Below are 19,220 nucleotides of genomic sequence, written 5' to 3'. Positions count from 1 at the left end.
TGAAACTTAGTTTTTTATTATTAATACTCAACACTTCATTTTGTTCATCATGTACAAAGAGAAAGAATAGTCTTATTTGAGCACTTATAATTGTAGATATCAATATTATCCTTATTAGAAGTACCTTAATGATGTTTTTTGCAATTTTGTCATGACGTGGTTAATTTTGTTATTGAGATTACTTTGATTCGATTCCATACAAAAAAACAGAAGGTAAATGTTTTCCCCAATATTCAGTATTTACACAACCTGTACAATTATTTGTTTTTGTGTAGTTTTGTTCGTATGGTGTAAAAATTTTGGTATTCTTTCAAAGAAAAGGGCCACAAAAAGAGAAAAAGAATGGCCAAGAATAATATTATGTATATCATTATGTATACAATCGATACTATTCATATGTTACATTTTGTCAACCCACAGTAAATTTAATCAGGCTATGTAGTTTCAGTGGAGATGGGTGTTTTTATAAACCAGTTCCACCAGTGTGAAATACATTTAGTAGCAACCCCTTATGTCATGTTATCATCAATTTTCATTCAGGTACAGCGATCCATTCTCAAGACTTCTGTGTGAATTATGAAGATGGAAAACAGTGATATTAACAAAGAAAACAAAACTGTACACAATTTAATAGAAAATGTGTATGCATCAATACAAATCAAATATCAACACACATAGATAGAACTTTAAAATATTAGTAAACTTCTGTGATGAATTTGGGTGAAATGTAAAATCATAAGCTGCTAAATTACTCACATCTTCACAGCAAATGAATCAGAAAATATCACAGTATAATTCTTCCTATCTGCATGAGATGAAATCAAACAAGTGACTCGCAAGTGATTAGCAGTTCAACTCGTCAGTCACCTTGAATCGTAGAAATACTGATGTGAAACAAAAAAAGATCAAACACTTTCCCTCCGAAATGCAAATGTTCACAAGTCAGTGTCATCGATCCCTGCAGCTGACCACGTCATGCTGTTTTTTGGTCCCATGAGTCAGTACTTCTGACAGAAAAACACACGTCAGCTGAGGTGATATTTACATCCCCCACCTTCAGGATGTTCCGGCCCACTAACTTGCCACAGCCATTCCTGGTGTTGTAAAAATGTGACACAGTGTTTTGCTCTACATGAACCATTTGAACAAATGTGTTGTGGCGTGCTCATGTGCAGGGAAGGGAGGCTGGGACCAATTTGGCCTTAAGGGAAATAAAGACTTCTGACGAGGCTGCTTACTCTGCATCGCTGCCCAACCTGCACACGCTGGCTACAGGGCAGAGCAGCTGGAGGTGGTAAAGGCCTGATGATAGCATGTTTACCACACTGTCAGGTGCACCTTGACTTCCCAACCAGCAGCAGAAAAACTGGCCCTAGCTAGCCTTCCAGTGCATGAAAAAAAAAACATCAGGAACTGATGTATTGGCACAAACAGTGTACAGTAAGAGCAGTTTGTGTTTGGTCATGCTGTTTATTGCAAATGAGGAGAATAAATGTGGTGGCTTGTGTGAAAAATATGCAAACCTAACAGAGTTTATGTGCGCACGGATACATTTTTCACTTTTCAATCAACCATCCAGACATGAAAGCAGTTGAGGAGAAAAACAGAAGAGAGATGAATTTCTTCTCTCAGGGCTGGGGAGAAGATTATAGAGACTTATTGGAATCAGTGCCATACAGAAGACGAGCAGGGAAATATTTTTCTGACTGCATGGGGACAAAATTGCATATGTACACAACAAATTACAAATTATATTTCCCATCTCATACAGAGAAACAAGCGGTGCAAGTTGCACAAAATAAATTAGAATCCAAAGCATTTAAGTGTTGCTGTCAAATAACACAGTTTAGTAATATGTGAACTAAAATAGAGCAACAACAACAAGTTGATTCCCCTGAAGCAAAACTCGACATAAAATGAGACATGACAGAGCAAATGTTTCACCTTTTAATAAGGGGTTGCACAAATGCATTTCAGCTTCAAATGGATTCTCGATGAGGAGAAACTACACTCGTTCTTGGTTTTCCACGATATTGTGCTGAAATCCTCAGCAATATCAACAGCATCAACACTGGGAAAATGCCCAGTGTGCATTTGTGTGTGTGTACATGTGTCTACGTGTGTGCATGTGTGTACATATATACTGTATGTATATATATCTTCCTTTACCACAGTGATGTCTATCCCAAACATAGAGAGGAACAGGATAGGCCGGGCCGACGATGGCTCTAAATTCTGTGTTCAATCACCGTTAGAGAGCCCAGGTCAAAAAAAATGGGCAACAAAAACACAAATATCTTGTAAGATTTTAACAAGGATTGCTGCTTAAAAATGAAGGATCACAATATACTGCCTCTATATGCAAATATCATCTATGTATACATGTAATATTGTATTACATAAATGTGTAGATAATTGAATTTATCTCAAAAAGCATGAAGAATAGCTTACCTTAAAAAGAGAGAATCTAACACAATTCAAGGGAAACTTAGCAAAGACTCCTAAAACTAAACTTTCCCCTTTTTATCACCAAACGTCTACACCTACAGTAAATTATCCTCAAATTCCAACACTTTAGTGAAAATAAGAAAAAGCATAATTCTTAACATAATCAGTATACTGATTGGTAAACTATCATAATCAAGTAAACATGAGATTTAAAGAAAAAGAGGTTCAATTATATCACTTATGATTAGTAATATTTGTGTCTTAACTATATTTTGCATATTTTTGTCGATGTATTTTTTGTTTTTCTGAGTTTTTATTATTGTTTTGTTTATTTCTTAAATTGCTGTAAAACATATCGAAAGTTACATCCTGTCTGTCTGTGTACTGTACAAAGTGAAAAGAGTTTTAAATATATTATTTACAAGGAAAAGATTTAACATACTAATGCTGACACTGATTGATGCCACCTCCAAAGTCTTTCTTCTGCTCGTTCTTATTTCCTCGTCGTTTCCCGTTCTCCTGTCTCCTTCTCACACCATCTCGCTGATAATGGTTGACCTGAACTTTCAAAATGTGTGCGTATAAAAATTCCAGAGATCCCAATCTATTTATTAGGAGTGTCATGGGGGGATGGGTGGATGACTCTGTTTGATTTAAGGCTAACTCGATCAGTCTCACTTTGACAGTGTTATCTGTGGAGTGAGGGAGGAGGAGAGGCTGTTGAATTTATGAATAGTTATCAGCAGGTTAGTGGAAAAAAAACAAAAAAAAACAGCTGTTATCATTCAATCGTGATTTGCATCCCTCCACATACACACACACACACACACGCACGCATGCAAACAAGCACACACACTAACCTGTGCACACTGGTGCATTTAGATCAGGGTATAAGATAGAAGTCCATGATGACAAAGATCACACTCTACACACTCCAGCAGCTCCAATCTCAGGCCATCACTCCTGCTCAATCTCCTGCAGCCCTTGAACTTCTGACACCGCCAGCTAATCAAAGATCAAACCTTTAAATAACTAATAGAGGCTTCTTTATTCTGTACAGTAATATGATGAGTCATCATCAGACAGCTCAGAGTGGGGGGGCGGGGGCTGGGGGTGTGGGTGGGGGGGGTGATGGAATGATAAGGCATGTCTACTGAGTGCCTGAACCTACACTGAGTAAAAGTCCTGTGCAATAAATGAGGCCTCTCCAGCTGTAATGACTATCTACATCAGTCAAAGTAAAAAGCCGGAAAGCTTTTGCAAGATGGCCGCCTTCGCGATGCCTCAGTGAGTGTTAAAGAGGCCTCTCTCAAATAGACATCCTCCTCAGCAAAAGCTTTTTATCAGCATCATTGTCATGGGGCGACAACACTTCTAAAACATTTTGTAGCATTTCGCCTACATAAAAGACAGTGCATATATTAATCATACACAATGTCCAAACAAAGTTCTTTGTGTGCACCTCTCAGACTGCTTACATGAGTGAATAGTAATGCCGTCTACGCGATACTAGTGAGAGGCCGAAAAAAGTAAGTGCCTGGTGACTGTTATCATGTAACCTGAATAAAAGAAGTTGTGTAAAGGCTGCCGTGTTGTGGAGTGAGACGCATCAGTCAATCTGTGACAGTGGGACATCCTGAATACAACTGCGACAGGTTCATAAAGCACTGCCCATACTCGACATATGAAATTATTTTTACGAAGTTATAAAACATCTCCAACGGCATCTTGTATCTAAACCATCGACAGCAGCGTCTCAAGCCGGCTGTAAATTTTTTTACTGCAGTTTTGGCTCATAAACGTGAAGAGAACAACGAGCAGCCTGAAAAGCACGCTGGTCCGTCCCGGCGCTGCCGCGTGGAGGACCGCGTGTGAACTGGAGGACACATCCACTGGAGACCATTAAGGCACGTCCTTCCTCTCAGTATCTTCAGCTATCAGCTTCTGATGAAACGTTGTTGTTCACAGTTACACAAGTTCAGACCGACAAAAACTGCATGTGTTTAAGAGTGTGTGCACTTGGTTTTGTAATGTCTCGAAAACATCAAATAAGGATCCGTCAGCTCTAAACGTGTCTTCCAGATCCGGTTGGAACTTTTTTTCCACAAGGAGCAAATTAATGTATGAGCATGGAGTAAAATATTCTACAGAAAACAGAAGAAACAGGAGTTAAGGACTCAGTCTTTCTGGCTTGTTGGTTGAACTAAGAACAACCTTCCTGCAGCCACCAGGGGCAGAAAAAAAGATACAACTACAGATACTAAAACAGTAGTGAAATATTATACCAACAGAACATAAAACAAGAAAAACTTAGTGATATCATAAGCAGTGTTATCATAATCAGTACTAACATCTTTGTTATTGACAATGTTATCAATATTATTGTTGTTCTTATACCCTGTTTTTTTCTAGAAGAATATCTTATTATCATTCATGATTGTATTTCTCATAGCGAACAAGATCGGCTCTTTTGGCATCAGGGATGAGGAGGAGGAGGAGGAGCGGGGGCAGAGAAAAAGAGGAGAGAGGGAGAACTGGAGAGTGGGACGAGTGCAGGATGGGGGAGATGGACAGGCCGGGCTGTCTCCTTCCAGAGAGAGAGAGAAGAGAGAGAGAGAGAGAGACAGAGAAAGAGAGAGAGAGAGAACGAGAGAGAAGCACTAGTCATCTTCCTGTGTAAAACGTGACAATGTCTCCTTTCTGAGGTGACACAGGGGCAGATGGGCAGTTCGCTCCTCTCTCCGCTCTCGCAGTCTTTCCTCATAAGCACTCAGCGGGAGCTCTCAGACAGCCATCGAATCTCACCAGGCTCACACGTCCAATATCAAACTAAGATGAGGTGTCGCCTCTTTGCGATAATAACCGAGTACATTGACTTCTGCCGCACTGGTGGATGAAAATGATGAGCTTGACTTGAGTTGCATTTGTGAGGTTGAGGGGGATGTTAATTGACTGTGTTTGGACATAAAAGTAGAGTAGCTTTGGCTTTCTGAGAGAGGGTTAACATCCCACACCTCCCCCAGGGTGTCCTGATTTTTTTTTTTTACCCAGATTTTCTTGCAAAATAAAGATTTTCTCAATTTTTCCATATTTTTTTTTCTTTCTATTTGACAGTCTCTACCTTTGTCACTTTTCAGACTCTTCCTCCTCTGGCTCTCTCCTCTTTTACCTCATCTTGCTGTCTCAATATGGGCTAGGGTTGCAGTGTGTGGACAGTGTCTTTAAAATCATCCCTGATCTCCTAACACTACATGCCTCTATGTTCCTCTCCTCCTCCTCCTCCCTTGCCACTCCTCCTCTACCTTTATCTCTCACACGTCAGACTCAATGCTGGAGAGTTTCTCGTACACATGGCCATTGCTTCCATTGAAGGGACGCGGGGGGCCGACCCCCAGCATGGAGCCGTGGTGGTTCATTCCACCGAGGCTGAGCTCTTTCGGGAACCGAGGGGCCACATTGGACATTACCCCGGCCGTGGCGGATGCTGGCAGATAAGATGTCGTACTCATCTGTGCCCTGAAGTCACTTCGGCTGTTTTTGGCAACTTGTTGCTGCTGCTGTTGCTTTTTCATGTAATATTGTTTGGCTCCGTGCATCAGACACTGGTCGTCGCCAAAGGTGGGTATAAAGGGGTTTTGGTTTACCCGGTCGGGGTAAAGAGATTTGGATAAAGAGAACGCTGCCCCGACTCCTCCTTCCATCAAAGACCTATCCCTGTCTCTCATGTCTCTCTCACCGATGGAGCGGCGGTGCAGGCCCTCACCGCCTCTGAACAGGCCGAATGGTGAGCCGGGTCCTTTCCGGCCCTCACCTCCGTAAAACAGTGGGTCCCTGTCTCTTTCCCTTTCTCTCTCCGAGCCCCCGTGACGCTCGAATATGTGTGCGAAGGGGCTGGTGCCCTCCATGTAGCGTTCTTTCTCCTTCAAGCTAACACTCCTGGGTGGGGGCAGCATCCCTCCTATACCTGCACCACTCATCCCTCCGACTCCTCCTAGACCCCCCATCAAACTTCCCATCCCACCTGACTCCTCTTTCTGGAGGTCGACAAATGTGTCATACGAGTGCTGCCGCCTAAGTGGCTTGCCGAATCCTCCGCTCTTCCTCCTCTGCTGGGCCTGAGATTGAGACTGAGGGCCTGCACCCATACCTCCTCCTCCACCCCCACCTTTCCCTCCCCCCATCTGTTCCAAGAGGTGGTTGTTGTCCTCGCTGATATCGTAGAGGTTTCCTGTCTTTTTACAGCCCTCGCAGCGCATGCAGGTCGCAGAGCTGGGACGGCTGTTTCCTCCGCCTCCCGAGGACCCACAGCTCATACCACCACCATACCCGCCACCGCCCCCTCCTCCATGCATGGACATCTGCTTGCCTCCTCCTCCCCCACTAGCCCGACAGTTCCTGCACTCCCACTCTCCCCCTGCCAGCCCAGATCCTCCCCCGCTCTTTGAATCTGACTTTTTGGGTTTGCTCTTAAGAAAGTCATCCACTGGAACCAGAGTGGTGCAGGTCCCCACTACTCCATCTCTATTCCCAGGGCCCTCTGTCAGGTCCACATGTTCCCACTGAGGGACGCCCTCTTTGGGCCGAAACTGGTCCAAATAAAAATCCCTAACGCTCTCCTTTTCTCTGAAGAGATAGTTCCCCTCATTGTTTCCTCCTCCACCTCCTCCTCCTCGCTTGCGTTCAGGGGGCAAAAGTGGCGGGGAGGAAGAGCGGTGGCCATGGTAATGGTGGTGGCTGATGTGGTAAGGTTTCCTCCTGTAGCCCAGCTCAATCTCGTCCAGCTCCCGTCTGGACTTGGCAGAGGCCGGCCTCTTTTTCAGGCTATCACGGTATTGTTTGCGCTTCTTGGCGTTACCCTCCAGGTTCCCGTAAGTTACTGTGTGCGTGGAAATGTCAGAGACATCGGAGCGTATATTCCCATCGTCATCTCCTCTCCCACCACAGTAGCCATGCCCAGGAATGTAGGTGGAACTTGAGGCACCTCCCTTGAAAGAAAACTTCCCATACAGGTCAGGCAGGCCTCCCTTGAAGCCCTGGCCCGATGGAGGAGTCTGTCCAGACAGCAGGTCAAATTTACTCATGTTCCTGTGGGTCAGTGCTGAGCACGGTTGGGTGGTGAAAATAGGGGCCACCCCTCCACCCAGGCTGTCACAGTCGAACATGCCGCCCTCCAGAGAACTAGCACTGCCTAAACTATGGGGCCTGTTGGGAGGGGGTCCGCTGAGCCCTAGTGTTGAGCCATGATGGTGCAGGTAGTGGTCCTGGTACAGATTACTGTCCTTCAGGTGGATGTTGCCAAACGTCCTCTCCACCTCACTGATGTAGTCGCTGAACATGTTGTCTTCTGGTAGGTAAGGTGGCTTGCAGTCTGAGTGGCCCGCCAAGCTACGCCGGTGTTCGGAGATGTCGTAAACAGAGGATTCGCGGCGGATGAAGTCCAGAGCGCTGTGCGGTGAGCCGTTCACCCCTGACAGGGAGGCCATGTTCTTGGCGGTGCGTAAGAGGCGCATAATGTTGGAATGGGTGTTGTTCATGGTGGCTGATGGAGAGTTCAATGCTGAGCTGCTTTTCTCCTCAATCTGCACCCCGTGAATACAGCTGTAGATGCCCTGTGTGGGGGAAACACAGGCAGGAGCAGCATTAAAGAGTGAACATTTCAAACATTTAGTGATTTTAACCATTGTTATTATTGCATTCTAAGTTGACACAACCATTAGACTGCAGACCCGACGTGTGAATGCATGCAGCTCAACAATTTAAAAACAGAGAAAAATTAATTCTAAGCAGCTTATAATAAACTTATTATACTGCATGAGACACACAATTTACACTGCGCCCTGACCACCCTGCTATTTAAAACCTAGATGAGATAAAGTGAGTACAGCTCTTTCTGCTGGTGCTCAATAAATGCAGTATATAGTATATAAAACAGATGTACATTATACATGTAATTGATAGATGTGGTGTATTAGCTGGTGTAAGATAAAGTGAGACACACAACATGAAGATTCAGAGAGGATAGTGTAGCTGCATGGTAGATGATTGATAAAGGCAAAGGGGCTGTAAAAACCCCTGAGTCCCACTGGTCAATACCTTTAATCAATGTGATTAGAATTCGGCTGAACAATATCCTCCAGCAGTTATAAAACACCTCAGTTCCTCTACCCCTCAACGCCGCCGGCCACAAAACAATCCCCTCCTACGAGAAAGGCCAAGCCGAGGAGAGCAGCGGAGCATTACAGTGACAGAAAGATAAACTGCTCCATTTGTATTCAGTGATGTATGATACAATATTCAGATAAAAATGAATATACAGAGGAGAGCAAAGCAGGCGTGACAGATGGGCCGGTAAGGGATCGGATCAATTCCAAACAATGATTTTAGTCAGTTTTCTTGGATGTCTGTTGACGGCTATAGAAAGAAAAGGATGCTCTGGCCACTGTAAAAGATCAAAGATCAGCTGACCTCCATCCTGCTCACCATTGCAGAGGTCAGAGCTCTGCTAAGAGGTTAGAGGTCAGGTAGCTGTCAAACGCTCCATCTTCTCTGCTGTTAAACTATGACTCTTCTCCACCTGCTCCTTTTATCCACTAATATGACTCGCTGACCCTCACTTCTCCTTTCCTTAGCCACTCGTTTCTGCTAGTTAATTGGCCACATGGACAGTGCCTGCAATGCAGCAAAAAGGCCTTCATCCCTCATTCCGGTTTCATAGATAATCTTATTACTTCTTTCAATTTCACAGTCTGTTAACAGCCAAGTATGTAAAGCTTGACAGTGGCTAAAACTAAGAGAGGTTAACACAAATACAAAATGACTCAACAGTATTCTAGAAATATGGGATTTGGATGGGAATCGGAGGACGAATGTTAACTCCCACCTGCGTGCCTTTTGAAACAAATTTCACTTAGAATCATTTTTTCAATGTTTATCTGATACCTTTTTGTCTCATTTGGGTTTCTTTTTTCCATCTGCCTGTTCATGTAAATTGTCATCACTTTATCTCTTGTTTTTTTGTTTCTTTTATTGTCCTGATTACACCCCGCCTGCTGCTGAATCTGTCACGTCTATGACATCATACTTCTTCAGGCAAAAAAAATAAAAATAAATAAATCAGAAGCATCCACCTTAATCTTAGGATGATCCCTCCCTATTAGGTTTTGACCATTATAGACAGCGAGGTTGTATTGTATTGAGCAATGATGGCATTTCAGGGCAAGGTCAGGATGAACATTCATTGTGCAATTTTAAGCTCTCTCTCAGGCACGCACAACACAGACACACACACACACACACACACACACACACACACACACACACACACACACACACACACACACACACAAATAAGCAGCAACACCAGCCACCACTAGGAACAACAAGTTAATACTGTAGTGCATCAAATCTTGGACATTTAACAAAGTGATTGCTGCTTCGTATTCAACAGCAGATTTGGTCTACTCCACATGCCCACATAATGTAACAGTTGGCAGACTGCTGCCTGCTCGTTGCTACAGTAGCTGATTATTTGGGCAGGATGTGTGAACAGCAATAACTGTGGGTTCCTAAGAATTTTCAAGCCACCAGGGGAACACGGCAAAAATCTATAAGTGATTACACCGGTACAGAGGGGCAGGAAATCAACAAATAACTAGCTGCCCCCTCTGTACGACTACATATAGAGTGCCTACATGCAACAGATCATAATTTAATACTGACCGTGTGTAGTGTAAGTATATGGTGCTAAATGCAAATGAACTGCCATGATTTGATGTGCGGGAAGTGAAAAGTGGAGTGATTAAACCTCTAATACATTTACTGTTCTAAAGTCATTAGAGGCTTTTTAAATCGATATAATTAATTTGTTTCAGTGTTGCAGGTGGGACCTCGAGGAGCACGTAGCCAGGGGAGAACGGCTCCACAAAGCTACCGAGTCCCTGCGAGGGAGGGAACGCTAACAGACCATGAAGCCATGACCGAAACCACGTGACTCACGCCGACCGTGACAGATGTCTCATTTTTTACACTGCCGAGCTTAAATGTTAATTGCAGCAATAACAATAAAGTTTATTGGATTATGCTGTGAAATTAAAAAAGCGGAATCAATCTGAGTGGCAGAGCAAGAAAGAAAAAAGAAAGGCAGAAATGACCGAGGCTGGAGAGAAAACATCGGGAGTAAATGAGAGGGAGACGATGTGATGCTGTGGCTCGGGATTGTGGAAAGATAACAAACTGTAATTTCCACTGTTGCTGTTTTGCAATGCCCGGGCTGTGCTACATATGCAAATGAACGCTCTCAATGAATATTTCCCCTGAATATTTTAACATACTGAATTATCCGGCTATATTTGTGGACACACAGCGTTCATTTATGTTGTCATATTGTAGCAAAGACAGCGGTAATTTCTGTAAATGAGAGCAATCATTGAATGTTACACAAAGCATAATTGCTCCCAGATCCAGTTCCCATACAAATTATAATGATGTAATAATCAAAAACAACAACAACCAGCCTGTCTTTGGAAATGAGAAGTCAACTGACATTTTAGTGGCTGATATTTTATGCTCCTTCACGCACACACCAACTTAAACAAGGCAGCAGCAACAATGTAAAATTAACACCATACAAAACAATCAAAGTTGGGCACTGAAGCGTAATATTAGAGCAGAGAGGGGAAAATGTTATGTTGGTTTTTTTTTTTTCCTGTAGCCTTGCTTTCTTGGCACAAGCAGCCCCGGCGCCACAGCAGCATATCAAATGGAGGGAGAAAGCAGCAGTGTGTGGCTCTCTGCTGTAAATTAGCCACGTGGTTTAGCCTGCAGCGGTTCACCTTCAGAGGCACACAGTGATTTACACCGGAGCCATGTCAAAACAATTGGAATGCAAATCAAATACCTCGGGGGTGACTTTGGTCTCCTGGGATCCAGTAATCTACCCTCTCTGGTTCTGTGGCTGATTTTTGTTGAGTGAGATATTGATTTCGGCTCAACATTTTGTAAATATTTACCTCATGGACGTCAGAAAGGCCTAAGCTTCGAAACAGGAGGAGAAAGCTCCCTTACCTGTATGTACTTTAGAAGTGTACGTTTGGTTTGCTCATTTACAATTTTAGGATCTTCAGCTGAAGCCTTGAAGAATAAAGTGCTTTAATTTCAAAGACATTAGAGAAAGTAAAGCTGATGATGTAGAGATGAATAAAGGTAAAGTAATGAAGGCGACTTTATAGACAAGAAGAAGTCGGTGACGCAGTGGGAAAATAGAGAATTTTAGCCTATTTGGATGTTTGGTTAATAGCAGACAATTTATGATAAGAAAGTTTAGTTGCCACCATGTCATGCTGACATTCCTCTTTTCCTCCTCATGTCTTTGTAGTATTGTATTATTTATCCTTTTCATCATAGCTTTTTCTACATTCTCCCTTCTGTCCCATTTACCACCTATGTTCCTGTCTTTTATACCCACTGACCAAACAAACTATTCTTAATAACATAGGGAAAGATCATCTTTTAAAGCAAGACTGACGTGCCTATGTTGGGTGTTTTCATTCATACCTAATAATAATAATCAGCTTTTATATTTATCTATCTACAGTATTCTAAACAGATTTTTCTCATCCGCTACTCTTCCCAGGTTTTGAAACTGAAATCTCCAACTCTCCAAATGTTGTCATCCTTTGTACTTATGAGAGGCAAAGCCTGCAGAGTACTGTAGTTGTGGGAGGTTGTGTGTAAACTGCTGTTTATTTGTATCAGCCACTGCAGAATTTAGAAAGTGCGCCAGGTAGCAATGTGTGTTACTACTGGGCTTATGCTTGATTTCAATGCTTGAAAGCACAACCACGGTGTGAAATGCATCAGCTCGAGAGTGCTGGCTCTGACTTGAGTAGACTTTTATTGGCACTGTCAAATTGAATATTTGTGAAAGTACAAGCCATGGCAAGCTGATCAACATTTCTCACTGGCAAGAGTCTCCAACCGTGGTAAATACGCCACTTTCTCTGTTTCATATTAACACACCATACAGATGGATATATTAATTATCAATTAGGAATTCATTTGGACGATATCATGTATATCAGCTAACTATAACTATTTCTTGTAATTCCTGTCTTCCCCCTCCCCACCCTCTCTCACCCTGCTGATGGAGAAGACGAAGCCGGGCTGGCCGGAGCAGACGCCCATGAAGCAGAAGCGCAGCTGCCAGTAGAACCAGTGCTCGCAGATGAAGGTGATGAGCGACAGAGCCATGGCGGCTCCGAGCATGTAGAAGACACCCGCCATGTTGTCCACGTCCAGCTGGCTGGACATCACCTCGTTCTTCTCGTGGTGGCAGATTCCCGTCAGCCACAGGGACTCCAGCTCCTCCATTTCACCTGGACGGAGAAAATGTAAAGACAGGGGTAGATGGGGATAGAAGAGGGAGCGGACAGAGAAAGAGAGTGAAAGGATAAAAGGAGAAACAGATGGTATGAAGGGAGAAGGAGGCAGGGAGAGATGGGATGAGGGATGGTAAGAGTTGAAGCGGGATGGAGGCAAGGAAGGAGCGAGATACGGTGACGGACAGAAGAAGGAAAAGAGACGGAGGATAGGGGCGCGATGATGACATGTGGAGAAGTATTTTTATAATTCGTGAGGGAATTGATATAAAGAAAGTGGTATGAAAAAAAGTGGGAAGGAATGCAAAATATAAAGGAGAGAGGAGGGATATGATGTAATAACAGGATGGGTATTGGAGGACACGAGGGATGGAATGATGCAACAGAAGAAGAGGGGAGGGAAGATGGCGGGCGGGTGGGGAAGGGTAGGGGGGGGGGTCAGCATAGTCAGAAGTGAAATACAGCCCTGAACTTGCAGTCAGCTTCATAGCAGAGAGGCTAAAACAGGAAAAGAGTAACACACAGATGCCATTGATCACACGTGAATTATCTTATCGGCACTTATTTCAGCAAATTATAGTGTGTGCACAATATGTAAATGCATTAACGTCCAGCATGAGTGCATCTATTTAAAAACAAGTTTTTGCATATGCATGTGTGTTAATGTGCATGTATATCTGTGTGTGTGTTTGCGTGTGTGTGCTCGTGCGGCTGTCCGTGCGTCTGAAGCTGGTCCCTGAGCTTATGGTCTCTTTGTGGGTCACCTTCTGTTTCATCACGAGCTGTTCTCTATCAAAGCCGACTGTGGCGGGACAGCGTTGCTTAATTAATCATACATTCAGCCGCTGTCGCTGCACGTCAGCGTGACTCTTGCACCGGAGCACTGGCTGGCCTCTGAGCATCAACGAGGAGCTGCACAGCATACAAACTCTCAGGCACCGCACACACACACACACACACATACATGCACACATGCAAAAAATACAGACGCAATCATACAGCAGCCTCTACTTTTATGCACTGAGGGACTGACTGTGAACTGTGACCATTTAGCAGCCATTTTGATGTGACAGTGGCAACGCTGACAAGACAGCTTGGGTTTAGTTTTTGAAATAAAAATGATCTTAAGAAGTGCAACATGTTGGAGATTGTTTATTAAAGTTAGAATGTCATTATGCTGATGTTGGTTATGTCATTTGTTTTTATCTAGCAAAAGCTTCTTTTTTAAAAAAGGGGGGAAATGATCTGGTAACCCCCTTGAAAAAAGTGGGGAATGCAAAAATATTGATTTTTTTAAGGATGATTTTTATGTTAATCAAACAGCTGACAGTAGAAAGTCAGAGCAAACATGGTGCAGTGACTGGATTTGAATGCAGACAGTATGCTTTGACTGCTAGGAAGGCCCAACGCTGTAAAAAGTGACATTTAATAAAGAGTAAATGTGTGACAGCTTCACTGCAATTTTCCAAATCACATCCATTTTGGCAGGTTAATGTCATGTTATCATTACAGGAGGCACAGAGACAATCAAACTAAGAATATTTCTAGAGCAACCATAATAATGTTTAGATTGATTCATGTGGTTTTTTTTCCCAGTACATGCTCACAAACACCTGAAATAACTACTACACATACCTGTCATGACCTTGGAAACAGTAGTCTGACAAATAAAATCAAACTAATCAAACTCAAAGTTCACTTATTAGCTTTTTCCTGTGCTTTCGACCTCATCTCACTATCTTCATCACCTGAGTAGGTCATGTGATGGCGGCCTGTAACCTTAACTTCTATGGTGCGTTACTCTGTGGAGAATAACGCTGCGGGGATAAAATAAAGGACACTGAAAGATTCAACTGACAGAATAACGATGCAGCTGACGTTTGGCTTGAAATGTCACATTAAATTGTAGACTGTCAGAGGTAGTTCAGTGAGCACAAAAACCTTTTGCTCTCAGCTGTGTTGTCCAAGAGCTCATAATTTCTTTATATTTTTTTTCCTGTTTCCTCTATTCTTACTTCTTGTCATTTTTCATAATTAAACATTAAAGAACAGAATAAAACTATACCCGAAAGTGGTTCACAGTCAAAAGCCAGATAAGAAGTTTTACAAAGTACATTTTAGAACTGGAGAAAAAGTAATTATTTCATCACTGACGCCTGGTATCTCTGAAACGATGCACAGGTCTTTCATTTGTTTCAAGGGCAAAAGGTCATTCAGCTCAACAGATGCTGCGAATGACTTCAAAACTTTTCCATCCGACAGCCAATCAGAAAATCACCAATCAAAATTGCAGTTTCTTTTTCGCAACAGCTGTGATGTATTTTTTGCTCAGGCCTGCGTCAATCTACCCAGACTACCTTCCAGCCTTCGTATCGGGCCAGTGGGCTCTCCATGTGAGTCTGATCGCTTTCTAGGCCACCAGGAGGGGAGTGGATGGTGAGGCGTGGCAAAGTGACATTGAAATCCTGAGAGGGGCGAGACAGGGCCGCCTGGTTCCTGTATGAATGCTTTTGCAGCGGCACAGAGGGATGTTACTGCGAGCTGACCCATATTCAAACACACATATACATACATAGACACGCACAAATTAGTCTCACATACACATGTTTGAAAGTAATTGTTTGGAAGTTGAATATATAAATAACTTATATTCAATAATTCAGTCACTCTTATTGAAATATATGTAGGCTGATAAAAATAAACCTGTGTCATAAATAGTCAGAATCTCTACAGCATTCTCTTTATTGCTACGCACACACACACACACACACACACACACACACACACGTCTCAGGCTTACACACATAGGCACTCTCATTTTCAGAGGGCTGACCCATATTCACATGTACGCACACTCATACACAAACTCGCGCACACATACACACACACACACACAGTGTTGAAATACACCAGGAGCTATGCTGGCACCCCTAACTGGGACGCACTATAGTGGGCCCCCGGAGGGCCCTTGGTTCAGGATGCTCACAACATGTTGGACCATACCCAAATAAACTAGCTACAACACACATACACACAAAAATGCACACACACACACACACACATAACTTCCGTTCCAAACTTCCATTACATTTCCTATTCTGAATAGAGCTGTATATTAAAACAGGACATTGTGAAATTAGACTTTTGAAGTCGATAAACTCAGCGAGCAGCCGTTGTCTGTGACATTTCGCCTTATTTATGATTAAGAGTTTTTGCTTGAAAACCATAAAGCATATATCAGGGTTAGGAATGGACATTTTGAACACATTTCATTTCATTCCCTCCTCGTTCTCAGACTCATTAATGTTCCAGCTCGAGCTGACAGGAATGAAGTGTGTTTCAAAAGAACAAGCCCTGGAGAGCTTGGACATTCTCCCATAAAAAGCAATCATGATCATAAAGCATAGGGCCCCCACGGTGGAACTAAATCTCTTATATTCCTGGCAGCACTGTCTTACCTTTTCTGTGTGTACTTCATGTATGTGAGAGTGGAATTACTGTATATTTTGGATGCACAAATTCTGTCCAATCCTTATCCTGAACAACTGGCAGTAGGTGAAACCTTAAAATCTTCCTGCCTGAGAAGCCAATTTTTGCATGAAAATATAGAATTTCATTAATATACATGAGAAATAAACTTAGTTCTTAAAGGATGATTATGGTTTAAACTTGGATTTTATTTTCATAGCTTTGGCCAGCGTTTCTACCACGTATGATGACAACGTACACACAAACTTAATTTCTTGGATCTGGGAATGTAGTGACATTGGTAAGATAAGTGAGACAGGGAAAGACAGATGAGCAGTCATGTGATCAGATCAGGTTTTAAACAAACCTGCAGGTTAGCCAGACTTGTTTGGAAAAAAAACACAAAATCCATCAGACCAAAACTGTCCTTTGTAAAAATCCATCACAGTTTACAGTCCAACTTCCTGGTTCATCTTTGACCTATAATAATTCCTGCAGTTGTGCACACACACACAGTCTTCTACGCAATGAGGGATTATTACCAACATTTCAAATTCATTCAAATAAAGTGGTTAAAATAATCTGTTAACTTGTTTACAACTTGTCCATTGAGCTGACCCCTTGTTTTTCTTGTCCCAGATTTCAGCAATAAACTCGGTGAATACAACGTTATCATCATAACCAAGTCTGCGACTTGATCACACAGACTTCTCAACGCACAGACTGTGCCCAGCTTTGAGCAACAGCACTGCAAACATGGCCCTCCTGTTCTCTCCTTTGCTGTATAAGGTTGTCCGCTGTGGAAATGCTGAATTTAGACATTAGTTTTGCTTCGGGCAAAGATGTTCTTGTCCCGGAAGGACAGTAAACACCTGTGAGATCACAAAAATACCTTTGAAGATGCAAATGATTGTCAGATGATGGGTAAAAATAATATTTAATTAATAATTTGAATTCCCCCCTGAGGCTTACGCTGAGAAGTGTGTGTGAGGCTACATAACCAATAGAAACAGCGGCCGAAGTATTTAAAAGAAGCGATTTGAAATAACCTGCAGCTTCAAATCTGTGATCAATGCTGTTAAACAGAAGTTGTGTTTCTTCCTCTGGTAAAGCAATGTGCTATCTCAATGAATATCTGGTGCACCTTTGAGTCATTAAAAATATAACTCATCACAGCACAGCTGTATGCATGCCAGAGTCTTCACTGAGCACATCATATTGTGCAGTATTAATGAATAAAACAGAGGAGGAAACAGCATGTTGTCTCACCATCTCCAAAGAGCTGCAGGATGGCCAGGTCCACATGTCTCTTCCAGAGCGACTCCTTCTGGATGGCGATGCCGTACCCCGTGGTGGCAAAGATGTAGCCACTGCCAATGGTCACCAGCTTGCAGCCCTCGTCCCTGCCAGCCATGTAGTTCAGTACGGCCGCATCATAAATGAAAGCATCGAGTTTGCTAATGAAAAAGAGGGAGAGAGAGAGAGAGAGAGAGAATGGGAGAGAGAGATAGGTTACAATTAATTAGCACTTAGGAGTCAGACATCACAGCTACAACATTCCAATTAACCTGCTAAATAGCACTAAGCTGCTGATAAGCGTAATAGACTTCCACTTGGTTTGCCAAAGGCTGGAGCTGGCACACAGAATGGTGAAAAGGCACACTTGATGAAAACTGAAGAGGGGGAGTGAAAGTATTATTGGAGTTAATCAGCTACAATATATTTACATGAAGACAAGTAAGAATGACATAAACAAGGGACTTTAACGCTCATTATTTTTCAAGCTCTTTTCCCCAGAATTTGCACTTCATATTACAGTATACTGTATAAGCACCATGTGATCATTTCAAGATGCTGTTCAACTGCACTCAGTCCCTTTGACTCTCTTAACAATCATCACAACTGCTACAGGAAATCCAGGCAAATCTTGGCAATACAATGAACATTTATTTAGACAACACTAAAAATCTATAGATGATAGTTCTATTTTGTCAATCGGGGACTTAAGTTTTTATAAACGTATTTAAAAAATACTATATTGTGTCTTAAATGTGTTATTAAAATCTTTATATATGGATAAGAGTAAATTTGGTTTATATTGGCTTTAAAATGAAACAAAATGAACCGCAGCTGTACTTTACTGTGCAGATCCTCACCCAGACTTGAGACTCTGCAGAGCCTCGTTGACGTTTCTCTGATGGAACTTTGTCATGTAGGAGTGCATCTCTGGATAGTTGTTCCTTATGTTTCTCTCTGTACTCCCGTTTGGGACAGTGCCGAACCGAAACGGAGGCGAGAAGTCGTTGGGACTCTGGAACTAAATATAGAAGAGAGACCGATTGAGAGAGGCATGTTAAAACATCTACTTTACAAACCGAGGGTACCGATCAAAAAAGGAGAAGAGATTAGAAGAGAGAGGCACAGCATCAAACCGATTGCTTCCATCTTACCTTTTTGTCTGAGAGACCAGATACCTGGTCCACGTACTCCTCCTGGATCATGAAAGCAGCCAGGTTGGCAGTGTAGGAGGCCAGGAAGATGACAGCAAAGAAGGCCCACACTGACACCATGATCTTACTGGTGGTGCCTTTGGGGTTCTGCACTGGCACAGAGTTGTTAAAGACCAGACCCCACAACAGCCAGATGGCCTTACCGATGGTGAAAGATGGACCATGAGGCTCTGAAAGAAACACGGTCATGGTTAAAGACTGCCTGACAAATGAATGGTTAGATTAGCTTTAGGAAGGTAATATACTCATATCCTCCAGGTTATGCTGGTATAGCAACTATTCAGTTTGAACATTTTACTTGTACTTTCTAGCCATGCTAGCGTCACGGTTCTACGAATGACCATTTATCTGTGGGTTGGTCCACCACTTTGGTCCACATTCATGTTCCCCTTCTCTTGTGCCATCATCAGGTCAAATG

At 42.7% G+C, this 19,220-nt stretch overlaps 1 protein-coding gene across 1 annotated transcript in view; it reads right to left on the bottom strand.

The window, feature by feature from the left end:
• LOC137200966 (glutamate receptor ionotropic, NMDA 2B-like) overlaps positions 1-19,220 on the bottom strand; it is a 121,525-nt gene continuing 102,305 nt past the window's right edge. Inside the window, exons 15-19 of the mRNA XM_067615729.1 lie at positions 18,743-18,972; positions 18,449-18,609; positions 17,562-17,749; positions 12,583-12,821; positions 1-8,057 (exon numbers count right to left, since the gene is read on the bottom strand). Of these exons, the coding sequence (XP_067471830.1) occupies positions 5,760-8,057; positions 12,583-12,821; positions 17,562-17,749; positions 18,449-18,609; positions 18,743-18,972 (3,116 nt within the window). The 3' untranslated portion in view covers positions 1-5,759. The remainder of the gene's footprint in view (positions 8,058-12,582; positions 12,822-17,561; positions 17,750-18,448; positions 18,610-18,742; positions 18,973-19,220) is intronic.

This window comes from Thunnus thynnus, chromosome 17 (genome assembly GCF_963924715.1).
Source record: "Thunnus thynnus chromosome 17, fThuThy2.1, whole genome shotgun sequence".
Lineage (NCBI taxonomy): Eukaryota > Metazoa > Chordata > Actinopteri > Scombriformes > Scombridae > Thunnus > Thunnus thynnus.
Note: the sequence above shows the minus strand (reverse complement) of the source record. Positions and strands in the feature narration are given on the sequence as shown.